At 41.3% G+C, this 9,954-nt stretch overlaps 1 protein-coding gene across 3 annotated transcripts in view; it reads right to left on the minus strand.

Annotated features, from left to right (window-relative positions):
* Positions 1 to 6,203, minus strand: part of pde8a (phosphodiesterase 8A) — a 60,918-nt gene extending 54,715 nt beyond the window's left edge. Inside the window, exon 1 of one of the 3 annotated variants that reach the window (XM_032559875.1) lies at positions 4,649 to 6,203. In XM_032559875.1, the coding sequence (XP_032415766.1) occupies positions 4,649 to 4,801 (153 nt within the window). In that variant the 5' untranslated portion in view covers positions 4,802 to 6,203. The remainder of the gene's footprint in view (positions 1 to 4,648) is intronic. The other 2 variants (XM_032559876.1, XM_032559877.1) reach the window with 2 other exon arrangements.
* Between the last annotated feature and the right edge of the window lie 3,751 nt (positions 6,204 to 9,954).

Here is a 9,954-nt window from a genome sequence, read left to right on the forward strand (position 1 = left end):
TCTGCATCTTCTCAGGCAGCAGAAAAAGCACAGTGGATTAATTCATCACCATGCAAAGCCTTTGGCCTCGTCTGGAATAAATTACCCAACGACTCTCAAATTAGACTAAACACACACACACACACACACGCCCTCGCTCGTGCGCGCGCGCGCACGTACACGCACACGATTGGCCAGAGAAAGCATCCAGACACGGAGGGAGAGAAATCCTGACAAATGCAGTAAGACTGCCCAGGTCAAAGGATTATCATAACCTGCTACATACTCTTAAAAAGTGAGATAGATCAAATTACTCTGTTTTGGGATATTGAGTAAGCAGTATTTTAGGGTTTCCAGCTAAAAAAGAATAAACTTTGAGTTCCTTGGCACCTATGGGGGTTAAATGAACTCAGAATTATGGCTTAGATATAGCTAAACTAATTAAATACGGTAATTAGTCAAGGTTTCTAGCTTCACTGAACAATGGCTTGATCTGAAACAGATCATGTGTTATCATAAATGTTTGATCTGGATTAATTGGTGCGTAACTGCAAATGCATCCATACAGAACCGTTATAGGTAGAGGTCATTTTCAAAGAATATGTCACTCTCATCCAGAAAGGCTTGTACAAATATCTAATGCTTTCAGCCAAATGCCATATCATACAATTATTGAAAAACTATTTCAAGCACTCTACACCAAACTAATGCAAGAACGATTGGGAATGATGGCACCAGGGCAGGTAAAGACCAAGTTGCTTGTCTATAATCAGCAGTTTACAGAGGAGGGTTCCGTTAATGCTTAAAGTGGGAAATGTCAATTGGTCATATAATGCTACAATTATGTCATACATACTGTTTCTTTGTAAATTATTTCCTGGCCAAAACAAGTTAAACAAAATCTAATATTTGCACTCCACACTACATTCATTCATTCACCCTATTACACACGCATTCACTGATCATGGGAAGCTACTACAACATAGCCACAAGCGTCTTCACCTGGGGCAGTCTGACAAAAGGTGAGGTAGCCATGAACCGGCAGCACCATGGCCCTCTGACCACCACCATTTACATTTGTTTGCTCTTCTGTTGGTCTGTATCTGTACAGACCAAAACAAAAAAGACCATATCTGACTCATGTACCAAACCGTGATTTTTCTTTTTTCTTTTTAACAACCTCATCTATTTCTATTTTATGATGGCGTTTCAAGATCATGCTGGCTGAGAAGACAATGGTCACCCTCATATATACCAACCCTACAGTTAAATACGGTAATGTCAACCTTCTTTTCTCTTTTTTTCTCCAACAGGTGCTAAAGGTGTAGTCAGGATAAAAGGAAGATTTAGGAAGAGCATTTGGTAGTGAATGGCATGTGTCAAAAATAATAACAATAATAATTTGACATTTTCAGTAATATCAACCCACGCCTCAGCCATCTGGACCCAGTTTAACACTTGATGGCACATTGCCCTGCAATCTTTCTCACTTTTGTTCTCTTTCCATTTCTACTTCTGAAAGAAGGCAAAAAAATAACACCCTTTGTTCGAGTCCAGTGATCTGTGTTGCCTCAACAAACTTCAATGTGACCCATTCTTTTTTGTGTTCATGCTGAAAACCAGTGTCGTACACTGCATACCATGTGCAGGTGTGTTTTCAGGTTAAAGTTAAGGTCAAGTATCATACTGAATAGAAACTTGATTTTCATTATAAAAATAAGAATAAATAGAGAGATATTTGGCACTAATGCAGGACACGTCCGACAATAAAGTGTGTAATAAATTTACTGTCACTCTGAGAGAACTTGTGTCACTTTAACCAAAAGTATTTTATTTAACTGCCAAGACTACAAAAATAAATCAGCTGTTAAACATCAAGCGGGAAGGTCTTACAGCTTCGATACTTGTAAACTCCACACCTTTCATTGACCCCTCTCATTTACACTAAGGGTAGCGGTAAAGCTGATTCTACATTTGTTGTTCAGGCAGGAGACCAACTTTCCTTGAGTGGGGGCAATCCGACTGGAAAAGTCAAGGCCAGATAAATGGTGTTGTGTTTGGCTGAGGTCTTTTGCTGTCTGACTGTTCGGCCCAACACACACGCACACCCACGCACGCACACACTTAAAGGGAAAAAAAGCCCACTATCACAGGACCTTGTTCTTGAGCCTTATCATCACCAGAGCAGCACAGATGGTAACGTACCCTTGACAAAGACTCACATCACACTCCCAAACTTCTATTGAATCTTTCTCACACTGTAGGCGCCTGCACATGTCATCTCCCTGTCGCCTTCTCTCCCAGAATAAAATAAATAACTACGTGTGCGCCAAGAATCAGCACAACTCTGGTGAATTCATGCTCATAACACGCTAAATTTATGCACCTTATTGCTGATCCTGCCAGCTATGTGAATGTGAATTATTATTGCAACCCCAGAGATGCACTTGGGTGCTAAAAACGCCACCGATAGGAATTAACACATGAACGTGAGATACCCCCAGGTATCTCACCAGGCACTAATTGTCCTCATTACTGATAAATCTGCTGAATAGTCATTCAAATAGTTTGATGAAAATTTTTAAAATTAAAAACAGAAATAATCAAATGTACCTTTCAACGATTCTGCTAATCTGACATAGAGTTCAGACGCGTTTTCTGCCGTCACCTCGTAGTATCTCCATATAACAGCTGCGCCATCTGTTGAGCTGTCCAATAATATCGCCAAGTGCTTTTCCAGTAACATTGTGTTGCAAAAGGCCTTATTACATTTATGTGGAAATGTGGCACAGCCAAACAATTCCACAACAATCAATGGCTGCTACTGATCACATTTAAGAAAGGGAATCAAAAGAGCTCAAGCAGACGGCAGCAGCATGGGGTTGTATTACTGAAACCCTGGTCGCCACGGTGTGCCGATGGACGCATGGTTTTCGTAATGAGAGCAATGGTAATGTGATTTCCTGCATGTATTATGGTGAATATGAATCTCTCTTCGTAAAGGGTGTGGGGGTGGGGGTAGAGGCAGCTAAAAAACTGAGAGGATGTTAAAAACGACACCTTACAGGACAGGGATTAACCATTTCCAGCTGGTGGAGATGTGTATACCATTAGTCTAACTCAATCAGGGAACTAATTCAATCAAAGGCACACAGTGGGCTGTCCTGACGTAGGGGCATCTGTTACACAGACTTCTTTCTCACTGTATCCTACAGTGACACTTGGCCACAAAATACGGCCTGACAGAGCCTTTTGAGAAGTCTGAAGTTCGTCAGAGGACCCCTTAATGCGCAACTAATTTCACAAAGTCACACTTTTTTGGGGTAGGCCCCAAAACAGGTGTTTTGTGTTAGAGAGATCCCTGTGGTTACAAAAGTGTAATTATTAAAAGCTAGATTTGATTTTGTCCAGGAAATATCACTGCTTTTCTTCCACAGACACAATGACGGCTCTCAGTCTTATAATGGCTAATTACCCAGTTTCTATTCGGTGGAATGATGCTTCCCTTCATCGCATTGCAGGCGAGCTACTTGTACTTGTAGTTCCTAGAAAAATAAAACTTGTTTCTTATTATTTAAAATAAATATTCCACTATTTTGACGGACAAGTGCAACATGAAAACAGCAACAAGAAAAGCCTAAGAACGTCTACATCTTCTCTATACAAAGTGTTTTGTCAATGTATACAAGCAGGCACATACATTTTGCTATTAAGTCATGAAATCTTTTGAATCCATTTGTTTTCAGTGTGGAGGATGAAGGCCTATTAAAACAGAGCACAACTGGCAGAGAGGTGAATCAGAGGCCAAAGGTGCATCAGCTGAACGAGAACCGTGTTTTGAAGATAGAGGTTGATGCTTTCTGCTTAGACTTTCCGCCCTGAACAGGCCATGCTCTACTCCACAGGTGGCCAACTCCAGTCCTAGAGGGCCACTGCCCTGCAACTTTTAGATGTGCCTCTGCTGCACCACACCTGAATAGAATAATTAGGTCATTAGCAAGGCTCTGGAGAATTTATCTACACAAGGAGGAGGTAATCAAGTCATTTCATTCCAGCATTTTGACCCGTGTAAAAACTGCAGGATAGTGGCCATTGAGGACTGGAGTTTGACACCCCTGCTCTACTCCCATGTTGGGATCACACATGTCAGGTATGCTTAGATCGTCTGCAAAAAAAAAAAAAAAAAAGAAAAACCCCCCGGCAACAATGGTTTGCATCCTCCTGAAACTACAAAGAAAACAATAGTTGAGTCGGAGAAAAACGAGCCTACAACGTAGAGATTGCATGAAGGCCCGTTTCCTCTGAGATCCCAAACTGTGTTTTCAAGTTCGAAAAGAGTCAAAATAAAGTGAAGTAAAGTTGATTCAGTCATGTGCAAGCTGAGTAACCACCTGGATGCCTTTTTTTTTTCTTTCCTAGAATGTCCTTCCTGTGGTTTGCAGACATGGTTGTTTTTGTCCCTTCGGCACAGAAACTCTTTTTTTTTTTGCCTTTCCAGAATAAAGACTGAACAACTCAACTGTCTATAACACAAACAAACACACATACACACACGCACACACCCACACACACACACACACACACACAAAAGCAAACTTCTTCTGACTCGATCTCTCTCACACACACGCTCTCCTGTCTCTGTGAATGCAATGAATGTAGGTTCTCTCACCTTGCAGCTAGGGGGTTTTAGGGGTAGTCCGGAGGCAGGATTTCCTTGATGCTGAGTTGTATTAGTCTGCTGGGGTGAGTGGGAATCCTCAGACTCTTTTCCACTGTGGTAGACCACCCTATCAGAGATATGAATACTTGAAGCACAGCCCATGCTTCAAACCCACTTCAGCCTTTTTTTCTTCTTTTCTTTCCAAGTGCGTTACTTTTGAGGCTACAAGAGTGTCATTCGTCCTCTCTGTGTGTTTCTGAAGGTCCACTCTTCCTCCGAAAGGTTAAAATTCTCTCCAAAAATATGTGTTTCTCTACAAATGCATATGTGTGTGTGTGTGTATAGAACATCTAGGCCACAGGAAAGCCGGTTCTCCAGTTGCTCCAACATAAGGCATGAATAAAATATCTATCTAACCCCCCCTACCCACCCACCCACCCCTCAACCAGGAAGCTGATTTCCTCTCCCTGTTTTTCACATGAAGTTAATTGGAGAGCTTCAATGAAAGCAGCTGTCTTGTCCTGGAGAAACTTGGGTTCCGTTATTCTTCAGCTACCAAGATCCCCACGGATTTTATCCCTCACTCCAGCTCTTCTTCTCGCCTTCAATTCGTACCACATCATCATTTTCTCACTCCCCCCACCCACCCATCAACTTCACTACTGCTATCAAGTAGGCCTGAGACCCCCCCCTCCCTCATCAGCTTTACGCATGAGTTTTATCCATTTTTTATGTCCAAGGTTTCATGTGTATCCGTCCTCCCCCACCTCGGAGCCATGAAAAATATTGCCTTTTTTTTGTTTGTTTGTTTGTTTGTTTTTTTGGTCTTCTTCAACAGTCTGGTTGTCCACTTCAGCTCAGCACACGGGCCAGAAAAGCGATTCTCACGACACTTTGCTCCAGTCCTGAGCGGCTCATCATCAACAGGCTGAAATATTCACACTGCGGAGTGTTATTCTGGTCAGTCGCTCCCATGTCAAACACCGTCGGTGAAACACAAGGCCATGCAGCCCGACAGAACACTCCATTTGTCAGCCCACAAATTCACCAATTTAGGAAGCGGGGAGATCCTGGTGGATGGCTCGCAGTCTCCATTCAGGCATCCGCTCCCCCGGTGGAGGATGATCCGCCTGATTCAAGAGATCCAAACCCGGCTGCAGTTCGCTACAGGCTCCGCGATTTTTCCTCTCATTCTGGAGCTTGACAAAAACAGATGTAGAGGCTGTTTGATTGTAATATGAAGAGGTACCACCTCTGGAGAATGTAGTCGCTTGAGAGAGAGAGAGAGGGAGAGAGAGAGACACACACACTCGGAGGAAAAAAAAATCTTCAAAAAAAAAAGAAAGGAAAAAAAAAAAAATCCACGCTCCGTGTCCACAAGTTTCAGATGTTAAAAATCGGTGACGGCAGGATTATCTCAGTTTGACGCGAGCGGACATAAGGCGGGACCGAGCTACATAATGCTGATTTTAATGTTTGTCTTGTCTCTGCCTTTTCTGGCGTTTGCCCTTCCAATTCTTCAGCACTGCTTGACAGCGGCACATCCAATAAAAGCACCCGCAAGGATTGACCTACAGCCTTTACTGACGTTAATGCAAATGAGGAGCGAGCAGCCAATGGGAGGCTCGCTCGGCGCCGCTGGGTGGTCCCCCGAGTGCCGTGGGAACTTTGAAAGCAGGAAGAGCGCTCTCACCCGCCGTCCCCGAGCTGGCTGCAGGTACGCTGTTTACATGTTTCTGTGATTCGCTTCTTCCTGAACCTGGAACGTGCTCATCTAGTCAGGTTTACGTCCATTTATTTGCCACAAGAAGGATTTTCGGAGTGGTATACAGTCAGCAAACGTACTACGAACCTATTATTGTTTCATAAAATTAGATTTTAAAAAAAAACCCAAGTGATATAAGAGGGGCGTGTTTTACTATTTTATGATGTAGAAAATATTAGACCACACTGTAGCTGAATTCAACAGATTAAAATAATAATTGGATTATAATTTTAATCTAGTTAGGTGCACCCTTATATCATCATTGCTTTTTAGAAATAAAATCCCTATTGAAGCCATATATTTTAGCGACAATAGCAAAAACTCAAACTACCTGCATACATTCACAATAAGAGCCGTTTGCGTTTGCTGTAAATGGTAAAAAAAACAAAAAAAAACACATATTAAGATGATAAATCGTTTCTGCAGTATCTATGTCTTTAATATAATACTGCCATCAGTTCTAATAATTAGCTTTGTATTGTTGTGTTTTTATGATGAAACATTTATTGATGGATCCCAACAATCAAGCAGCTGTTCATCCCAAGAAATAAATATTCTTAACTATCTGCAACCGGTAACGACAGCTTTTTCAAGACCTTGAAAATGTGTTCTTTCTACTCAACACTTCAAAGAGGAAATGGGATTGACCATCATCCCCAGATATCTAAATCTAAATATGCCAAAATAACTGGTAAGAGATTCTCCAGTCAGGCTGCAGAGTGGCTCAGTTGGTAGCACTGTTGCCTCACAGCAAGAAGGTTCGATTTCCGGCCCGGAGTCTTTCTGCACGGAGTTTGCATGTTCTCCCTGTGCATGTGTGGGTTCTCTTCGGGTTCTCTGGCTTCCTCCCATAGTCCAAAAACATGACTGTCAGATAAATTGGTCTCTAAATCTTGTGTGTGTACATGGTTGTTTGTCCTGTCTGTCTCTGTGTTGCCCTGCGACAGACTGGCGACCTGTCCAGGGTGACCCCTCCTCTCGCCCAGAACATTCGCTGGAGATAGGCACCAGCACCCCTTCCGACCCCACTAGGGACAAGGGTGTACAGAAAATGGATGGATTCTCCAGTCATTCTACTTTTCAGGATCGAGACAGGTTCTGGATCCTAGATTAATGTGTTTTAGTTCAAAATACACCTATTATTCCCAGATCAGCAGCAAAAGTCTTTAAAGAAGCTCACTGAAGCCGCTCGAAGAGTGTGACTGCCTGCAGTCAAATGAATCCTTTAGCAAACTCAGAGAAGAAGAGGACACCTTTGCTCAAAACCCAACATAAAAAACAGATGATCGCTTGCAAATGTTCTCAGAATCTTTTGAGACACGGGCCGGATGAAGCAAAAAACATTTGTCTGTATTAACTGTCTTCACATTGACTTGTGGACAATGACCAACAAATTATTTACAAATTAGCTTAAAGACAACAAAGTCAATGTTTTGGAGTGGCCATCACAAAGCCTTGACCTCTACAGTACATTTGAGAGAAAAGCTAAAAAGAGGAGTGTGAATAAGGTGACTCAATTGGACCACATGTCCATAAATGTGGCCATGGCAACTTCAGAAAAGTTGACTAACAAAGAATGCGTGATCTTGTAAACATGCAAGCCATTTGATGCTATTGTTGAAGTGAAGCAAAAGCGATAGACAATATAAGCATCCAGCTCAACCCTGACAGAACGTGCAGATCTCCGTGTAGGGTTTGGTTGCAGAGGGTAAAACTGCTGATGTTAAAAATACTATTCTGATATAGAGATATAAAAGGAAGAAGAAGAGATAAAATAAAAACCATCAAAGAAATGCTGCAACATTTATTTATGCATTTATTTAAGGCCAACATTTGGCTGAGTAAAGAACTCGTTTAAACCTGAAGCAACCAATAACAACTTCACACGAGAGACACTCCTCCACTCTGTTGAATAGCCATCTTTTGAAACTCAAAACCTTAACTTTTAATAATGCATTTTTTTCCCTCTGTAGCCTATAGCCTTCAAAGTCAAAGTGGGATTAACCATCATCACATGTTTCCTCCCCATGACATGTAAACTGACCTTTATGTGTCAAGCTGCAGGAGCTTCAGGAGGCTGAATGCCTCCCAGAGCTGTGCAGAAGTGCCCGGTATTCCCAGTCTGCAGTGTAATTTTAATTTTGTACCAGCAGTGATGGGGCTTTTTGCTGCTTAAAGCAACACATCACATGACTCTATTAGAGTGAGGTTTTTAGAACAAACCGAGCTTTCAAGCAGCTTTAAAGCCACTAAAAATACCCAGCCTCATGTGATTTACGACATCTATAAAACAGAAAACACCCCGGCTTAAACAAACAATATAAATGTTAAAATAAAGGGTTGGCAGGCGGGATATAAAGCATGACCACTGACAGGTCATGTTTTTTTTCTTTTTTGCCTCTTAGCTTACAGTGAAGCTGGCTGCATTATTCATGAGGGGATGACATGTTTACCGTTGTCTTTGCTTTTCTGTCACTTATGTGTGTTTAGCTGTTATTATCGCCGTACTTTGTGCAGCTGCATTCTGCAGCAGGGTCTCTGCAGGACAGTTTTTTTTGTTTTTTGTTTGTTTGGTTTACCGTCCGTCTGATGACATCTTTTATCTGCACAACACTCAAAGCATCGCTCGTGTCCAAAGTCTCATGCTCTCTCATTGTCTGTCTGGTCATTTTCAGTGGTTGGGGAATTTAAATCACGTTCCTGAGGCACCAAACAGCTGCTGACCTTTTAAAGTAAACGTGTAAAGCCTCTGTGTTGTGTTGTGTTGTGAACAGGAAGTAGAAATAATTCCAACTAAATCACAACAAGAGTAATCATTTGAACCTTTTTAAGAAATGTGGGTGTCTAACAACACAATGATTTCACATATTTATTTATTTATGGTGTCATTAATGTACAGTATGTGTTTTTCATTGGGCCCCTTCAAATAGACAAAATTATCTGTTTGTTTTGTTCTAATCTCCCCTTTTTTGACCTCATTTTAAAGCATGTTTTTATTCAGTATGGATTGGTGCGGTTAACGGTAGGCAGTATCTTACCTGCAAGTGACGCCTCTTGTTTGGACAAACAAGTTAAGGGTTAATCAGAGCTGTAGAAATTATACTTGTAAAGTATATTTTCTACAGCTGTATTGTAGAAAATATGCTGAATATCTTGTTTTGTATGACTAAAAAAACCCTGCAAATTCTGAAAAAACTATCAACTTTGAGTGAAAGATTTTTTCAAAAATATAAAATAAAAAAAGCAAAGGTTTTCTGCATTATGAACATCCAGATCAGTGTTATAAGAGGACAGACCGCAGATGAAAAAAATACTTGGACTTATACAAAGGAGCATGTTTCATGTTATATTTATAGTTTTATTGGCTCTAGTAAACATTGTGGCAGGAGACTGAACCCTTTTTATTCTGTTCGATAGACTTTTTTCCAACAAGGAGTAAAAGCCAGGGGGAGAAAATAGTTTAACTTTATGTAAGTAATCTACATTATCACTCTGATGATCCAAAAATACTTGGCAGCTCCTCCTTTCATACCTAAAACAGGTACCATCA

Source organism: Xiphophorus hellerii, chromosome 4, assembly GCF_003331165.1.
Source record: "Xiphophorus hellerii strain 12219 chromosome 4, Xiphophorus_hellerii-4.1, whole genome shotgun sequence".
Taxonomy (NCBI): Eukaryota; Metazoa; Chordata; class Actinopteri; order Cyprinodontiformes; family Poeciliidae; genus Xiphophorus; species Xiphophorus hellerii.